Source organism: Felis catus, chromosome E1, assembly GCF_018350175.1.
Source record: "Felis catus isolate Fca126 chromosome E1, F.catus_Fca126_mat1.0, whole genome shotgun sequence".
Classification (NCBI taxonomy): domain Eukaryota; kingdom Metazoa; phylum Chordata; class Mammalia; order Carnivora; family Felidae; genus Felis; species Felis catus.
In genome coordinates this window covers 39,764,679-39,783,687 of record NC_058381.1, presented here as the reverse complement: position 1 = coordinate 39,783,687, position 19,009 = coordinate 39,764,679, and the positions used below count along the sequence as shown (strand labels likewise).

The 19,009-nt window shown below is 41.3% G+C and overlaps 1 protein-coding gene across 1 annotated transcript; it reads left to right on the top strand.

Moving 5' to 3' along the window:
- The first annotated feature begins 18,330 nt into the window (after positions 1-18,330).
- KRTAP3-1 (keratin associated protein 3-1) lies at positions 18,331-18,624 on the top strand. Its single transcript, XM_003996846.6, has one exon. It carries the CDS (start codon positions 18,331-18,333, stop codon positions 18,622-18,624), a length of 294 nt encoding a protein of 97 aa, XP_003996895.1.
- The last annotated feature ends 385 nt before the right edge of the window (positions 18,625-19,009 follow it).

Genomic DNA, 19,009 nt, shown 5'->3' with positions numbered 1-19,009 from the left:
GGAGTGAGGAGATGAAAGAACAGAGGAGAGACCCAGTAAGGAAGTCATGAGTATTACTCCATGTTTCATCCCCATTAAGTTACTAAACTCATACAATCCCTATTAGAGTAGGTCAACTTTCCTGTGAACACCAAGGAAAGAGCTGAGTTTTATGTCTGGGTTGACTCAAAGGAGTTGGAGACAACCCAGAACTCAGAGCAGGGGGACCTACAAGTAAGTAATACCTCAGGAACTCTCAGAAATTTTGGAGAGGCTTTAGATGGCCACTGCTGTGGAAAGTAGTATCTTGTTATGTAGACTACAAAGAAGAAGACAAAAGAGCCAGAAACAGGATTTCAAAAAGGAAAAGATCATTTGGAACCAGCAGGGACCATGTTGGGGGCAGCATCTGGGAAAGTTTCACAAGGGAGGTAATCTTTGAGGCCTTAAAGGTCATTCTAAATGGAAGGAAAAGAGTAAAAAAGGGTCCACTGTGCACACCTATTAGAGTGGCTAAATCCAAAGCAATGACAATACCAAATGCTGGGAAATGTTAACAGAGCAACAAGAATTGTCACTGCTGGTGGGAAAGCTAAATGGTAGGGCCACTTTGAAAGACAGCTGGGCTATTTCTTACCAAGCTAAACATAGGCTTACCGTACAATTCACCAATCGTGTTCCCATGTATTTATCCAAAGATGAAAACTTATGTCCACACAAAAACCTGCACATCAATGTTTACAGCAGTTTTATTCCTAACTGCCAAAAACTGGAAGCTGCAAAGATATCCTTCAATAGGGGAATGGAAAAACAAACTATATTATATCTATACAATGGAATACTATCCTGTGATAAAAAGAAATGATTTATCAAACCACAAAAAGACATGGAAGAATCTTAAATGCATATTACTAAATGAAAGAAGCCAATTTGAAAAGGCTACGTACTATATTATCCCAATTACATAACGTTCTAAAAAAGGCAAAACCATAGAGACATTACAATATTGCCAAAGTGTCTGACCTACTATGCCCCACAGATGCCTGTACTCTGACACTAAAATAATAAGCTTATGAATTAAAAAAATAAATAAAAGTTATAGAGAGACACAAGACTAGCCTGTGAAATATAAGTAGAAGCCAGTTAAGGACTTTTGAGAAAGCTTTCTTTTATTGATAAAAGGGACACACACTGCTGGTGCTTCTACTTCCTCCTCACTGTGACTGTTCTTTTCACTTTAAATACAGACAGGATTCCTAGAGCTACAGAATCCCAAGAGAACTCAAGGAACACTGGTCCTGACATGGCTGAGTCTCTGAACCATTGCTAGCAGCTGCCTACCTATGAGAAGAATAAGTCCTTTGATCAAGCCATTACTTGTTGGCTTTTGCAAAACTGGAAACCGAGAATATTCTTAACCACTACACTATGCAATAGACTGCAGTGAGGTCTCAAAAATGGAAAACTTTCTATATATAACACCTAAGAGGATTGGAGATGTAGAAGCAGTTCAGTGACAGGAAAAGCACATGGACTGCAAATTCTAGAGCAAAAGTGGGGAGCATTTTTAATTGAGGTTCACTGACCATAACTATGAGTAGATGAATAACAAAAAGTAAAGAACAAAATCAGGCTGGCAGGAGTGTGGGGGGTGTAATGCCCGAAGTTCCGAAACCTCCCACAGAAGTCCACCAGAGTCATAAGTCAAAGCCAAGCGGCAAGGGTCGTTTATTGCAGGTTCGAACCTGGTCCTCTGCGCACTCGTCGCCGGTGACGCAAGAGGCCTCGATCAGGGTTGGTACAGCGTTTTTATAGACAGAGACAAATAGCACAGGGGAGGTTTCAAATTATGAGGGGCCTGATTAGTTGATTTTAAAGTAAGGACATTTGTTGTTCTCTGATTGGGCGTCCTTTGTCTGTCCTTTGGCGGGAAGGCTTTGTCCCGTTACTTGTGGCGGGAGGAAAAAGGGGGAAGGGGGAAGGGGGTAGGGTAGGTGAGGAATGTGCTAAGCAAGCAGGTTTACAGAAGCGAGAAATGCCGGTTAGTTTATGTACAATCACTCATTCCATTACATATCAGACTACATTTAGGAAGGTTTACAACCCATTCTACTACACAGCGGGTTACATTCAGGAAAGGCCTCACAATGCTCGTAGCAAACAGCAAGCAAAACAGACTTCTCAGCAATTGTATTTCTTATCAAAGATCCATAATAAGCAGAAAAGAGAACCTAGCTTTAAACTAAGGCAGGGCTGTCATTTGGATTGTTCCTTTCAAGGGGATGGTGATTGATTATGGTAATAAATGATGGAGAAAAGAATGAAAAGGAAAGGAAAAGTACGAAATAGAAGAGAAAAGACAGAAGACACAATGAAAAAGACTAGGGACAAGAGGCAGAAAAGAAAAGGGGGAAGAATGATGGGTAAGACACGCATAAAAGAGACGAGAACCAGTATGACCTCGTTTAGTACCACACACTGTGTCGCATGCTAATTATACTCCATGCATGCTTTATTTTTCATTTAACACTTACATTAATCCTTGAAATGGATATTGTTATCCTGGCTTATAGATGAGGAAAGTAAGTCTAAATGAAGCTAAATAGCTTGCTTAAGTCACATATTCTTTTTTTTTTTTTAAGTTTAATCATTTATTTTGAGAGAGAGAGAAAGAGCGTTAGCATGAGTGGGGCAGAAAGAGAGGGAGAGGGAGAATCCCAAGCAGGCTCTGCACATTCAGCACAGAACCTGATGCAGGGCTCCGTCCCACAAACTGCAAGATCATGACCTGAACCAAAATCAAGAGCCGGACGCTTAACCAACTGAGCCACCCAAGTGTCCCTTAAGTCACATATTCTTGTAAGTAAACAAAAACAAAACAAAACAAAACAAAACAAACAAACAAACAAAAAACCCTGAAACCCAAATCTGAGCCCAAATCTGAGTCCAAAACTCATAGAGAATGAAATTAATGAACTAGACATGAAGGAGGTGCAACAAGTTTCTGCAGGTTTAAAAATGGCTACTTTGGAAGCTGTGGAAGTCAGATTAAGTTCCTCTTTGTGTCAGGTGTTAGGTTACTGTCTTTCAGTCCACCTGGATAGTCCAGGACATTCTCCATATTTTAGAGTCAACTCATTAGTAACCTTAATTATATCTGCAAAGTCCCTTTGGTCTCCAAACATAATATATTCATGGACATGACACCAGGGCTCAGAGGTCATGGGTCCCCAAATTCTGCCTACTACATGGATTATCAGACACTGTGTTGACACTAATTCCTGAAGACCCAAGATGTCACTCCAGTACACCAATGAAAGTGGTGGCTTATGGTGGCCCAGTCACAGCTGGCATTTTATCACACATTTAAATCACAGTGGACCCAGTAGGTCCAGAGATCAATTCCCCAACTGGAATAATCTGTTTGACAACCGGCATAACCCCCACATTCACACTCTGGCTTAAGGAATAAAACTCCCATGGTAGGAAGAGCCAAGTAGAAGCCACTGGAAATTCCCCTCATTACAAGGGAAAAAAGATACTATATCCCTAGTGAATTGTGAAAATGAGTGCCATTTTCAAAGACTTGCATACAGCCTGGTGGTGATACCTAGCATCTCCCCACTTACTTCTTTGTCCTGCAGAAAAAGCAGAAAAATCTTAAGAGTATAACAAAGTAATTATCTACTATTATTTTGAAATAATTTTGGTAAATGGTCCCAATTGGAGCTGACGTTCCAGATGGAGCATATAGAGTATCTTTTTTCTTTTTTAAGAGAGAGAGAGAGAGAGAGCCCAAGCAAGCAAGGCAAGGACAAAGGGAGAAAGAATCTTAGGCTGGCTCCACGCGCAGCACAGAGCCTGATGTGATCTCACAAACCAAGGAATCCTGACCACAGCTGAAATCAAGAGGCATGCTTAATAGACTGAGCCACCCAAGCAAGCTTCAAGGGATGGAGTATCTTTAATGGAACAAATCAACATAGCCCCTGGCAACTGGCAGCTTTTGATATGAAAATATCTTTTTCTCCATATCAGTTTGCAAGGACAATCAGAAGTAGTTTGCTTTTAACTGGTATGACTAACAGTAACTTTACAAGCATTGCTTCTGGGCTGTGTCAACTCTCCTGCTTTCTGTCATAATACACTCAGAAGAGATCTTAATCATCTTGACATTCCACACATCATCGTATCAATCCACTACACTGCTAATTGTTTCTGATGAATAGGAAGTAGCAAGTACTTTAGATGTCTTAGTAAACATACGTGAACCTCAGGGTAGGAGGTAAACCCCACAAAAATGAAGGAGGTCATCACCTCAGTGAAATTTCTTGGAGTCAAATTGTCTAGAACATGTTGAGATCTCCTTTCTAAGGCAAAAGAAACATTGCTGTGCTTTGAACTATCTTCAGCTAGGAAAAGCACAACAGTTGGCGGGCTCCTTGAGGTTTTGAAGTCAATCTATACTATATTTGTGTGCTACTATAACCCATCTACTGACAAACTGAAAAAGACAAGACCACTATGGATTCAAGACTTCTCAGACATGAAGATTTAAATCACCCCCACAAAGTAAAAAACCCCATCTGAGGTCCTGATTGAGCATAAAGAAAACATGAAATGGATAGTGGAGGAAGTGAGTCATAAATATCAACTACAGCCTTGTGATCAATTGGAATGATTACAGAAACTGTGTATTTTCTTCCTTATTTATTTTCCTTCTCCTTTCTCCTTCCCTTGTTTAATGCCATATGCTGTACCCAGACTAAATAAACTTAAAATGAACCCAATTTCATTTAATATCCCATCAGTTCTGTGAAATAGTTATCTTAGTTTCGTGGAATGAGTAAATTAAATCTAAAAGAGGCTTTTTGGGGGGTGACAGTTCATTTCATGGGGTCTGGAGCTAAAGGCCAAGAAAGAATTCTTGAAGATATCTTTGGTACAAAAAGGTGATTTTATTGAAGCATGGCAAAAGGACCTGTGAGCAGGAAGAGCTGCCCCCAGAACCAAGAGAAGAGATTGTTTATATACTATGGGGTTAGGGGAGGTAAAGTCCAGGGGAAGTTTTCTAGTGAGATTTTCATAAGCTAAAGAAGACTCCCGGGATAGTGGAGGCCTAGCTATTGTCAAGCTAAGGTTGTTTTTCCTCTAGCAAAGCATTAGCATTAAGACAGTAGGGAGTTAGGGAGAAACATTTTACTGTGCCAGCCTCAAGTGTTTGTCAATGGGCTGCAGATTATAAGGAAATTGAGTTCTATCTGCCATTTCCTTCTGCCTTTGTTCCCACATCACAGTGGAGGGGTGATGGAGACTTAAGTCCTGCAAGACTATGATCTCTTATCAGTTAACCACCATTTGTTTTTCCCCTTTCCTTTGTTCTTGGGCAGCCAGGAATGCTGGAGGAATATCACACAAATCCCACCTGATGGGGGGGGGGGGGGGGACAGCTGTGTTTGTGGCCTGTCAGCTTGCCTTACACTCCCTCATCAAAACGAACTGGAATCAGGATCTCAAAGAGATACGGGCACTCCCATGTTCACTACAGCATTATCCACAATAGACAAGACATGGAAGCAAAACAAGGGTCCAAGGATGGGTGATGGATAAAGAAAATGTGGTATTTACATACAATGAAATATTATTCAGCTTTAAGAAAGAAGGAATTCATGCTATTTACAACAATATAGATAAACCTGGAAGACATTATGCTAAAATAAATAGGCCATACACAGAACAAATCCTACATGACACCACTTATATGAGGAATCTAAAATAGTCAACTGATAGAAGCAGAGAGTAGAATGGTGGTTACCTGAGGCTGGGGGGGGGGGGGGGGGTGGGGGGAAGGGATATAAGGACGTGATGGCCAAAGGGTACAAAGCTTCAATTATGCAAGATGAATAAGTCTTAGAGATCTACTGTGTACCATGGTGTCTATAGTTAATACTGCATTGTATACTTAAAAATTTGCTAGAAAAATATGTATCAAGTGTTCCTATCACCAAAAAAAAAAAAAAAAAAAAAAAAAAGGAGGAAACTTTTGGAGTTTATGGCATTGATTGTGGTAACTATTTCATGCGTATATATACTTATCTCCAAACTCATCAAGTTATTTATATTAAATATGAACAGACTTTTGTATGTCAATCCTATCTCAATAGTTTTGTTTTGTTTTGTTTGTTTTTTTACAAATAAAGAAAGTTAACTTGCTTGTAGTCACAGCTCATAAGTGTGACTCCAAAACTCGTGAAGAGACAATGATATTAAGGAACTGGAAAGGATGTGGGGAGAAGCCGGTTTAAAGATGCCTGTTTGGGAAGCCTTGGGCTTTCAGAGTAAGCTCCTCTGTGGCAGGTTGTTAAGTTACTGTCCCAACTTCACACCCTCCCTCCTGTGGCCAGCTTTGGGACCCTCTGCAAACCACTCTGTCTGGCTTTGCCACTAGGGGGTGACAAAGGAAAACTGCAAAGCTGAAGAGGAAGGAGGCACTGGCTCCTTCCTTCCATTTTGCTTCCTTCCACTTAATTGGGACTTCCTGTATGCCAGCACTTCCCAGGATCCTCTCCCAGTTAACACCTGCTCACTCCAGCAGCTGCAGATCCTTTCCAGAGACGCACCTAACTTCAGTGTGCAGCTTTCTCAACATGTGTAGAACCTGCTTTATTGCACACCCCACTCAGAGTCACCAGCCAGACAGTTTTCCTACATCTGAGTTTGGGCTCTATAGGACAAACCCCTTCTCTAAATTTCTAAATGTTAATTCCCTCCCTCTTCCTTTGTTTTTTTTTTAAATTTTTTTTAACGTTTTATTTATTTTTGAGACAGGGAGAGACAGAGCATGAACAGGGGAGGGTCAGAGAGAGGGAGACACAGAATCCAAAACAGGCTCCAGGCTCTGAGCTGTCAGCACAGAGCCCGACGCGGGGCTCGAACTCACGGACCGCGAGATCATGACCTGAGCCGAAGTCGGCCGTTTAACCAACTGAGCCACCCAGGCGCCCCGCTCCCTCTTCCTTTGAAAGAAACTATCTTTCCCAGGGTTTTCTGCAGTTCCTACATTTGTAGTATCTCAGTATCCCTTTTTACCCTGTTAGTTACCTATCAACTGAGTTTAAAATTCTCCATACAACATTCACTTGATTCACATAATGGGTATGGTTCTTCAAGGGCCTCTTACTGCTGTACTCTTATTGCCTTTAAAAATTCAGTTTACTGAACCATTTGTTCAGATGTTCCACTTACCTTGGTTAATCATAGGAGCTGACTACAGGAAAAATTTAGTCTCTGAGCTTAGGAGGTGGCAGCCAGAGAATTACAACATTATAGGCCTGACAGAATCTGACTGAGGAACTAGAAAGATTACTCAGCACCGTTTAGGTCTGTAGTTAAGAAATCTGTATCATTTCTATTAAAAAGCTTCCATGCAAAGTGGGCTGTGCCTTGGGTACTTGACAGCAGATGGCCCTTTGTTAATTACTACTGACTTATTCCTAAAGCCATAACTCTGACTTGAGAAACCTGCTTTCCATCATGACTATTCTATTAAACGCTAATAGGCAAATTTAGTTTTAAAAGCCCAAGGATACAAAAGGATTTTGAGAAACTTCAAGGCAGAGAATGTTGAATCATCATTTCAATCGAAGCATGAAAGCCTTAGGTGAGACTGTGGATTTGAGAGTTAAGTAAAATTGTTCTTGTGAGGTTCAGAGAGACTAGTCCAAAGCACCAAATATTTGTTCACATTGGGGCTATCCATTTCTAAGCACATTCCTTTTTCCTCTTCTTGATTCCTGCATTACAAATACATGACAGAGAAACAACTGATATACTGCATGACCCCAAAATAAAAAATCCTGGCTTTTACTAGGCTAATATTAAAAAATGTCAAGACTTTTGGTCTCTCAATATTTCAATATGGTATGTATCTTAGGTGGAAGAGACAAACTAAATCTTTTCCCGAAAAGATGGAAGGAATCTTGATCTAAATGGAGGCAGAATTAAATAATATCAATATGATAATATAAGATAGTATTCTTTGTTCAAATGAAGAGACCTGTAGACCTGGACAAAAAAGATCCTAGTTGGGGTTCCTGGGTGGCGCAGTCGGTTAAGCATCCGACTTCAGCCAGGTCACGATCTCGCGGTCCATGAGTTCGAGCCCCGCGTCAGGCTCTGGGCTGATGGCTCAGAGCCTGGAGCCTGTTTCCGATTCTGTGTCTCCCTCTCTCTCTGCCCCTCCCCCGTTCATGCTCTGTCTCTCTCTGTCCCAAAAATAAATAAACGTTGAAAAAAAAAATCAAAAAAGATCCTAGTAGATTTATAATATTGCGGGATAACTAAGTGAAGGAACTCGGGATTTTTTGAGCCACTGAGGTCATGAACCATGAGAGTTTGACAAGTCAAAATGACAGAGGTGTATCTAGAGTAATAGCCAAGAAGATCATGAAGCAGGAGGATTTCATGGTTCTCCCCCAGGAGGTGTGGTGGGGAGAATATAATGAATCCTAAAAATAGAATTCAGGAAACTCTGAGGTTACTATTTTGAAACTTCACCCCAACACCTAATGTTTTATTGAACAGACGAGACAAAAATGAGAGAGAAGCACACAAAGGTTAGGCATAGAAATTAGTGTGGACCACGGACTGAGGCTGGAAGTAACACTTAACACTAAGCCAAAAAAGTATCTGGTTTCATTGCATTTGAGTATAGAACGTACAATTCAATCGCTCTAAAGATATTTTGAACTATAGGAAGAAACAGAGAGTAGGATGAGAAAAGGAATCAGAAGACCTAAGATGAAAACCCCAAATCTACCCACTTTTATCTTATCTTTCAAATGGGGGTTCTAATATCTCAGTGTCCCTGTATCAAGTATGTTTGTCAACAGCAATATACCTGGCATGTAAAAAAATAATAATAAACAATTTTTTTCTCTTTCTCCTCTGCATTCAATTGTACATCTTTAGAAACACAAAACCCTGTTGACTATTAAGAGGCTAATAATACCCAGATGCACAAGAATGGGGGATAAAGCTGAGAAAAACTAGGAAGAGGGATGTCCAGGGTGATATTTGACTCCATTTGGGTAATTGGTCCTTTTTTATCCAACTCATCTGCACTCTAAAAAATCAGAATGCTCTTAATGCTTATGGGAATTTTTCCCCCACATATGATGATGCTCCTTTCCTTTCTGTTCTTTTCTTTCTTCACATACTTTTTCCCTACTGATCAAGAAGCCAGATTCCCAGTGAGGAATGCTGACCAACTATGATCAATAAGCTGTCCTAATACATCTTGATTCTCCAGCTAAAATTTCAAGCTGAATTTCAACATGAATTTCACATAAGCCATAGATATTAATAAGAAATGCAGAACGGAGAAATCCACAAAGTGACAGAGATTGGCTTCAATTCTCCTCTAAGTAATAAATCTTACTGAGGGTTTGTTGTGACTACCTCCACAAAATTGCAACATGGAAGAAGGTACTAGAGAAACAGACACTGCTTCCCAATAGCCTCACAGCGTTCTGGCAAAGCAAGGCTGAAAGCCACCAGTCCTTACTTTGTAGAGGTGGAGCCCCTACTGGTTGCAAAGGTATAGTGAAGCCTATGAACAGGCAGAAGACTTTTCAGACCTCGAGAGAGTGGAAAGCTATATTCCTGGATTTACCCCTAGTTCACTGCATTGCTAGATAAAAAGAACACCTATAAACAATGGAAAAGGAACTCCACCTTCCCTTAGCTTACTTAATAATAACTACCATTTACTTAGAACCATTTATTGAGCACTCGCTATGTTCCAGACACTGTGTTAAACATTTTTAACGTGTCAATTTATTCCTTAAAAATTCTATCAATGTGGTATTTTACAGATGAGGGGATTAATGAAGTAATTTCTCTGCTTTAGAAAAACATACTGGTGGCTCTCAATGGTCTACCTACTCAAGTTCAAACTCCTCAGCCTAGGAGTCAAGACTCTCCGTCTAGCTTTTATCTCACATGATTGTTTTCTAGACACAGTACACTATTCACTGCTTCATAATGACAATTAGTTCTTTTCCACATCTGTGCATTTATTGCAACTATTCACTACGGCTGGAACGACTTTCCTACTCTGCCTTGTGTTCAAGTCCTGTGTACCCAACAAACCCCAGTAGAATCTAAAATACTTGAGGTGCACCTGGGTGGCTCAGTCGGTTGAGCGTCCAACTTTGGTTCAGGTCATGATCTCACAGCTCATGAGTTTGGGCCCCGTGTCAGACTCTGTACTGACAGCTCAGAGCCTAGAGCCTAGAGCCTGCTTCGGATTCTGTGTCTCCCTTTCTCTCTGCCCCTAACCCACTTGCATTCTGTCTCTGTCTCTCTCAAAAATAAATAAACATGAAAAAAAATTTTTTTAATTTAAAATACTTGAAAGTACACCTGTGTCCTGACCATCCTTGAGTCCCCCAAATCTTCTAGCACAGTGCCAGGCAAACTGGAGGAGCTCAACAAAGATTGGCTGAAATAAACTAAATTGCATTATTTTCTCTTGAAAAACATAATAATCAATAATGGAGAGATTGTGGATAAGTATACAGTGATTAAGAACACAGGCTCTGGAGCCAGACAGCCTTGCTTCAGATCCCAACTCCATTACTAACCCGCTGCTGACCTTGGGCAACTTGTTTATCCTCTCTATGCCTCAGTTTCCCTTATCTGTAAAACAAAGGATAACTTCAATGCCAACCACATAGGGCTAAGAATTAAATGACATAGGGGCACCTGGGTGGCTCAGTCAGTTAAGCATCTGACTCTGAACCTCGGCTCAGGTCATGATCTTACAGTTCCTGGGATTGAGCCCCATGTCAGGCTCTGCACTGACAGCACAGAACCTGCCTGGGATCCTCTCTTCCTCTCTCTCTTCCCCTCCCCTGCTCAAACTCTCTGTTTCTGTCTGTCTGTCTCTCTCTCTCTCTCTCTCTCTCTCTCAAAATAAATAGATAAACATTTAAAAAAAAGAATTAAATAACATAGTGTACATAAAGCATAGAACCATTATCTGTTATACAGCAAATGCTATATAAGGGTTTGCCGCTATTATAAAATCAGCTGTATATTTAGTAAGTGAACAACTCAAAATATATTTTAAAGTCATCGTGTCAGTTAATATTTAAATATATAAACATTTATTTACCTTGATTTTAAAAAATGTCAACTACCTACAGGAACTCTCTAGAAATCCAGTAGCTATTTAATTCAATCCAGCAATCATATCTAACCAATGGACAAAAACATCTGATTCAAATTAAAATTGTAAGATATAACTATTGTTAACAAGTAATTCCACGTAAGAAAAACCCTAAGTTTACTGTAGAATAATTGTGGTTAACTATCTCAGGATTAGATTTCACACAGTAAACAGCTGTAAATTTTATTTTCCCAGTGCCTGGCATGTATTAGGCATCCAAATTTTACTGGACATATATTTACCAACTGGGTTAGTTTTAGCGAACACATATATTTTATATCTTCCTTAACTGTGTGTAATTTCCTGTTACTATCCACACATTCTATAGCTCACAATAACACATGAGAATTAACCCCCCAAGAGAAACAGCCAACACTGCCAGCCCGCAGATGGGCTTGCGCATGCTGTGTTGCAGTACTGTGAGGCCTTCTCTGGCATGTTGCATTGGGATCAGACATGTCTGCATGAGACAGAGCGGAAGGGCTCATCCCCTTGAAGCCAGTATCAGCCGTATTTAAGTCACAAAACATTACTTCCATTTGAAAGAAACCCAATGTGAGAGTAATTTTCAGCACAGGCTAATAAAGCTGGCAAACGTCTGTCTTGCCTATACCCACACACTGGAAGATAACTGGGAAAGGCCCCCAAAGGCCACTGTTTAACCCAAACCCAGAATCCTTTGCCTGCTTGCTCAGCAAAGAGTAAAGGGTTAATGTCAATGGCAGTCCTGACGCCAGCCATTTTTAGTTCCCATCAATACCGTAAAGGAGTTCCCCAGAAATTTAAAAGATCATGCAATTCAGAAAACAAAGACCAAATGTTTTTACTTACAGCCATTTTTATTAGGATGACAAACTGAAAAGCCTCCTATAGCCTGCTTTTGTGAAGGGCTGAAGCACTCCATCAGGCTTAAAGACAACCGAGTTGCTTGCGGCGAAGTGTGAAGCCTCCCAACACTGATGTTCCTGCTGACTAGGGAGGTGCCGTCATGGGAGGGTTTTCCCAACAGCACCCTAGAAATCCAGGCTGCTGGTAAGGCACACAGAGGTTCACAGCAAACTGTGATTAACACACATAAAAGCGAGCTTTCATCTCAGGCCAGGAACTTGGCAGTAAGCACATTCTGCATCTAGGTGTTGGAGCCTCCCTGTCTTCAGCCCTGCTTTCTCTCACGGGCTTTAGGCCGCTCACCCTGCAGGTCTCATGGTGACCTCATCATCCACTGCTTCCCACCATCCCAGATGGCAGCTATATGGCTCAGGTCTCCTCTCACCTCTGAGTAAATCTGAGACCTCAACGTGGTCCCTGACCTCTCTCTCCAGGCACCGTCTTGATCAGCATGACCTATCATCTCTCCTTTCAAAAATGTGTCCCAGACACTTCCACCTCTTTCCGGTTCATCAACCACTGGCCTCACTTTTCATCCTCTCACCTGGTTCACTGATTGTTCTGCCTGTTTCCACTTTGGCCTGGTTCCATTTCACTTTCCAGAGAACATAACACAGGTTGTCCTCCCCCAACCCGCCGCCACTGCAAAGCATCCAGTGCCTTCTCACTGCCTTTAGAATACAACCTAAATTCTGTTGAACAACGTACAAAGTCCTACTTGGTCCAGCACCTGACTACCTCTGCGACCTCATCTCCTTTCACGCTCCTCTTTCACCACACTCCAGCCACCTGGCAAGGGCTGTCGCCAACTGCCCTGACCAACGGAGGTGCACTCCCTGCTTCACCTCCCAACCACTCTCTATCACTTCACCCTGTTTTATTTTCTTCTGGCACTTGTCACTGCCACTCCTTTATCTTTTCAGTGTCTGTCCTCCCCTACTAGCATGCACACCTTGACAACAAGGACTTCATCTGACCTGTTAACTTCTGTATGCAGAGCAGCTAGCATGGTGCCGGGCATTCTGATGGACAAATTAACCAATTTTTAAAAATGAATGAACACAATTTACAGTTAGGTAAAATTTAGTTCCAGAAAAATGCTGATTTTTATTAGTAGGCATGAGGAATAGCTGTTAGGCAAGCTGTCATTCACTAACTGTATGACTTTAAATCATTATTTAATATCCTTACTCTCAGGGAACCTGGATGGCTCAGTCATTTGGGCATCCAACTTCGGCTCAGGTCATGGTCTCACCGCTCTTGAGTTCAAGCCCTGCACCGGGTTCTGTGCTGACAGCTCAGAGCCTGGAACCTGCTTTGGATTCTGTGTCTCCCTCTTTCTCTGCCCCTCTCCTGCTCATGCTCTATTTTTCTCAAAAGTAAATAAACATTAAAAAATATTTTAACAAATATATCCTTTGGACTTCAAGCTGTATTACAAAGCTGTAATCATCAAGACAGTATGGTACTGGCACAAGAACAGAAACGCAGATCAATGGAACAGAACAGAGATCCCAGAAATGGACCCACAAACATATGGCCAACTAATCTTTGACAAAGCAAAAAAGAATATTCAATGGAATAAAGACAATCTCTTCAGCAAGTGGTGCCGGGAAAACTGGACAGCGACATGCAGAAAAATGAACCTGGACCACTTTTTTACACCATACACAAAAATAAACCCAAAATGGATGAAAGACCTAAATGTAAGACAGGAAGCCATCAAAATCCTCAAGGAGAAAGCAGGCAAAAACGCCTTTGACCTTGGCCACAGCAACTTCTTACTCAACATGTCTCTGGAAGCAAGAGAAACAAAAGCAAAAATGAACTACCGGGATCTCATTGAAATAAGCTTCTGCACAACGAAGGAAACAACCAGCAAAACTAAAAGGCAACCGACGGAATGGGAGAAGATATTTGCAAATGACAAATCAGATAAAGGGTTAGTATCCAAAATCTATAAAGAACTTATCAAACTCAACACCCATAAAACACATAATCCAGTGAAGAAATGGGCAAAAGACATGAGTAGACACTCATCCAAAGACATCCAGATGGCCAACCGACACATGAAAAAATGCTCAACATCACTCATCATCTGGAAAATACAAATCAAAACCACCATGAGATACCACCTCACACCTGTCAGAATGGCTAACACTAACAACTCAGGCAACAACAGATGTCGGTGAGGATGTGGAGAAAGAGGATCTCTTTTGCACTGCTGGTGGGAATGCAAACTGGTGCAGCCACTCTGGAAAACAGTATAGAGGTTCCTCAACAAATTAAAAATAGAACTATCCTAGGGGCGCCTGGGTGGCGCAGTCGGTTGGGCATCCGACTTCAGCCAGGTCACGATCTCGCGGTCCATGAGTTCGAGCCCCGCATCAGGCTCTGGGCTGATGGCTCGGAGCCTGGAGCCTGTTTCCGATTCTGTGTCTCCCTCTCTCTCTGCCCCTCCCCCGTTCATGCTCTGTCTCTGTCTGTCCCAAAAATAAATTAAAAAAAAAAAAAAAAAAACGTTGAAAAAAAAAAATAGAACTATCCTATGACCCAGCAATTGCACTACTAGGTATTTATCCAAAGGATACAGGTATGCTGTTTCGAAGGGGCACATGCACCCCAATGTTTATAGTAGCACTATCAACAATAGCCAAAGTATGGAAAGAGCCCAAATGTCCATCAACAGATGAATGGATAAATAAGATGTGGTGTGTGTGTGTATACATGTTTACATACATGTATATATATGCACATATATGTCTATGCATATATATATGTATATTTATATAATGGAGTATTACTCAGAAATCAAAAAGAATGAAATCTTGCCATTCACAACTATGTGGATGGAACTAGAGGATATTATGCTAAGCGAAAGAGAAAGACAAATATCGTATGACTTCACTCATCTGAGGACTTTAAACAGATGAACATAAGGGAAGGGAAGCAAAACTAATATAAAAACAGGGAGGGGGACAAAACATAAGGGATTCTTAAATAAGGAGAACAAACAGAGGGTTACTGGAGGGGTTGTGGGAGGGGCCATGGGCTAAATGGGTAAGAGGCATTAAGGAATCTACTCCTGAAATGATTGTTGCACTATATGCTAACTAACTTGGATATAAATTTAAAAAATAAATTAAATTTAAAAATATATATACATAAAAACAATATCCTTACTCTCAGTTTTGTTATCTCGGACCTGGGCATAGTGACAGTCCTGATCTTATAGGGTTGTAAGAAATAAGGAATAAGATGTGCATAAAATACCCAGCGCTGTGCCTGGCACATGGTATATATTTAATAAATGCTACCTATTAGCAAAGGATAAGATAATATTCTGGACACCTTAACAACAAGACTATTAGAGGGGTGCCTGGGTGGCTCAGTTGGTTAAGCATCCAACTCTTGATTTCAGCTCAGGTCAGGATCTCACGGTTTCTAAGTTCAAGTCCCACATCTGGCTCTGTGCTAACAGCACGGACCATGCTTGGGATTCCTTCTCCCACCTTCTCTCTCTGTTCCTCCCCTACTTGTGTGCTTTCTTTCTCTTTCTCTCTCTCTTTCTCAAAAAAGTAAATAAATAAACTTTAAAAAAAACAAGAATATTAGCTTTATTGTGGAAACTGGTATGCCACCAGTGGTTCCCAGGAAATTGAATGACGTGATGAGAAATCCCAGATATATCCCCTCTTCTCTATGATACCCTCTAAAACAGAAATCACACCCTCCTCAGCACCCCCACAGAACACCCAAATAGTTTCCCACCCACTGTCCCTGCCTTCAAATTATCTCCTTTCTACTGCTAGCATTTCAGTTAAGAAAATAGGTTCTAACATCAGCTCCCTTTTAATGGTCTCAAGACCTTCAATAATCTGATCCCATCCTCCCCACCAATCTTACACCAATTCGTCTTAAGGGTTGTCTTCAACAACACCCTCCCTAGGAAGAAGGAATATGGTAGAGTGGCTAAGAGCACAGAATCTGGAGCCAGAATGCTTGGCTTTGCAAGCCAGCTCCATTACTTACTCACTTACTAGTTACTTAGCCTGTCTATGCCTCAGCCTCCTCATCTGTAAAATGGCAAGGATAGCAACCCTGCATACATCACAAGCTTGTGGTGAGAATTGTATAACACATATAAAGCACCCAGCACAAGGCCTAATACTTAGTAAGTGGTGATGCTGCTGAGCCTCCACTCAAAAACTAGTCCTCTTTCTAAATACAAATCCAATCATTTCACGTATCTGTTCCAAAACCTTCAATTAGTGTCCATTGCCAAGAAGATGAAGTTCAAAATCCTGAGTGTGGCATACTAAGTACAGTGCAAATTCTTCCTATTGTGGCTCTAACCCACCTGTTCCAACTTGTCTCCCACTCTTTTCCTCCACAGCCTCCAGTAAGAGGGTCTGGAGTCTGGGTTTTGTGCTTCTCCCAATCGACACTTTTGCCATCCTATGAAATTTTATTTCCTTGCTTTGCTTGCTGAAATTCCCTTCATGTTCCTTTCTACCTGCTAAGCTCCTAATCATGCTTCGCTACCCATGCAATTGTTCCCTTTTCGTGAAGTACTTTCCGAATCTTCCAGATAAACCTACTTCTAAACTCCTACATCTCACCTAGAAAACCTGAATGTAAAACCCTGTGCTGTCTTTTGCCAGTTGACTTCGTGTCTCTTCTCTACAACCTCCTCAAGGGCAGGCACCTATTTACGTCTTTTTTGCATAATGTCTGACTTGCAGTAGGGATATAACCAATGAGAGTTTGACTGAACTAACAGAGATCTATGGAAGTAATGTGGACAACAGGCAAAATTCTAGCAGAGGGATCCCAAAGCACAAAATCATTCTAGTAGTGAGAAGATGGCTAAAATGAAAGCAGTTTTAATGTTAAGCATCTTTTGAATCCATCAGCTTGTTGATTTTGGCTCCTGACTCCTTGATGTTGTATAATTTTCTACTTATTTTTTAGAGCCTGAGACATTTCATATGAAGATGGGTCAAGAAAATACATACATTCTTTAAGACTTTCAAAGTAAAGTATTTCTAAATGTTTACTAGTTTAATATTTTCCTACTCTAAAGCAATGCTAGAGCATCAGAGTAAGCTTTATGCCTTTATTTAAATAATTCCATCATTAGGAGTTTAGTAGTTTAAATGTAACTCAGAAATCTCCCCTAGTATGCTCCATAGAACACTAATCTACAAAGCTAACCTGTGGAAACTAACAAACAAAATGACTCTGCAGTCAAATAAGTTTGGAGAAAAATACATGTTATATCTCTTTATTGGAAAGTCACAGAGAACTTCAGCACATTAAAGGTTCTGAAAGGTCCACCAACGAAGAATTCTATTTCCCAAATGTGTTTACCAGAGAACCTTTTAATGTTCCTTGGAATAGGTGTTCATGGAACTCATTCTGGGAAATACTGCACTGTTTGGTCTCTAAATGGCCCCATACAACTGTTCTTTAGGTCATGAATAATCTTAATTCGTAACATTGTTGGATGGAGTTTTGAAGGACATTTGTCACTATCACTGTGCAGGTCCTGACTCCCATTCGCCTGCCCCTAACAAGTTATCGTTCACTGCACACATGGAGGGAACAGAAAGCAAATGATTTTTACAGCTAAGAAAGTGTTTCATTACACACAATCAGAATCTCCTCTATAGATCCCATCCGTTCATCCTAATTCAGCTTCTTGGAGCCACAAAGAATAAATCTAAAATTTTTAGCACTTTTTCAGCCGGAAGACCTAAATTATCACATAGAATTTTTGGTTGCTAGTAGAACAGCAATCAAAATGCCTAGTTATCTCTTCATCTGAAAAGTAGACAAAAAAATGTGGGGATGATTTGCAGATACCTGGCATACCAGGCCGTCACTAATGACGGGTAATGATTAGAAGATAATGACTCGGCACCTTTGAAGACTGAAATGAAATGTCCTTAAGGTGACAAAGAGCCAACGTGAAGAGTCCTAATTTGACAACAAAACAATCTAATCCCCTTTTATGAGGTAAAGAGTGTGTCTTTGGTAATAAACACATAAGTAATTAGATGGTTTTAATGGAGATAGCTATAAACTGAAACATGGGGAAAAAAACTCTTGGTAATAGGCTGACGCCCCGGCGAGGTGGATATATAAGAGCCAGGGCAGAAGAGAGAAGCATCGAGACACCAACAGACTTCTCTTCTCAACCCAACAAAAACCCAACTCCTAACACCATGGCTTGCTGTGTCCCCTGCTGCTGCAGCGTCCCCACCGGCCCCGCCACCACCATCTGCTCCTCTGACAAATGCTGCCGGTGCGGAGTCTGCCTGCCCAGCACCTGCCCCCATGACATCAGCCTCCTTCAGCCCATCTGCTGTGACACCTGCCCCCCACCCTGTTGTGAGCCCGACACCTACGTGCCAACTTGCTGGCTGCTCAATTCTTGCCACCCAACTCCCGGAATGAGTGGGATCAACCTGACAACCTACGTTCAGCCTGGCTGTCAGAATCCCTGCGAGCCCTGCTAAGCAGCCACGTCTCTGCACAGGTTCGGTGATGTGCTGCTCGTCACCTGGTCTTCAACACCCGCTACCACCTACATCAGGCTCAATCAATCCCAAGTCCCTGGGCCATGTTTTCATGACTGTGCCCAACTTCTTAATCCTCTCCTCCTTTGAGTGAAGTTGGAGACCTTCTGCCTGTCTTTTAGGCTGTTTCACTGCTCTTTGAGAAATAACCATTTTGACTATTCCTTAATAAACTTTATTCTGGCTTAGCAAATATGGCCTTGTGATGATTTACTCTCATGTTTCCTCTTAGGGGAAGTGGAATGCCTAGCTGAACCTGAACAGCAGATCAACATATCCACGATTTACACCAGCAGAAGGAGAGCACGTGTGGTGGAATCATTGA

Excerpts from the sequence above, each read along its gene's own strand:
- KRTAP3-1 (XM_003996846.6), top strand. The coding sequence starts at position 18,331 with ATGGCTTGCTGTGTCCCCTGCTGCTGCAGCGTCCCCACCGGCCCCGCC.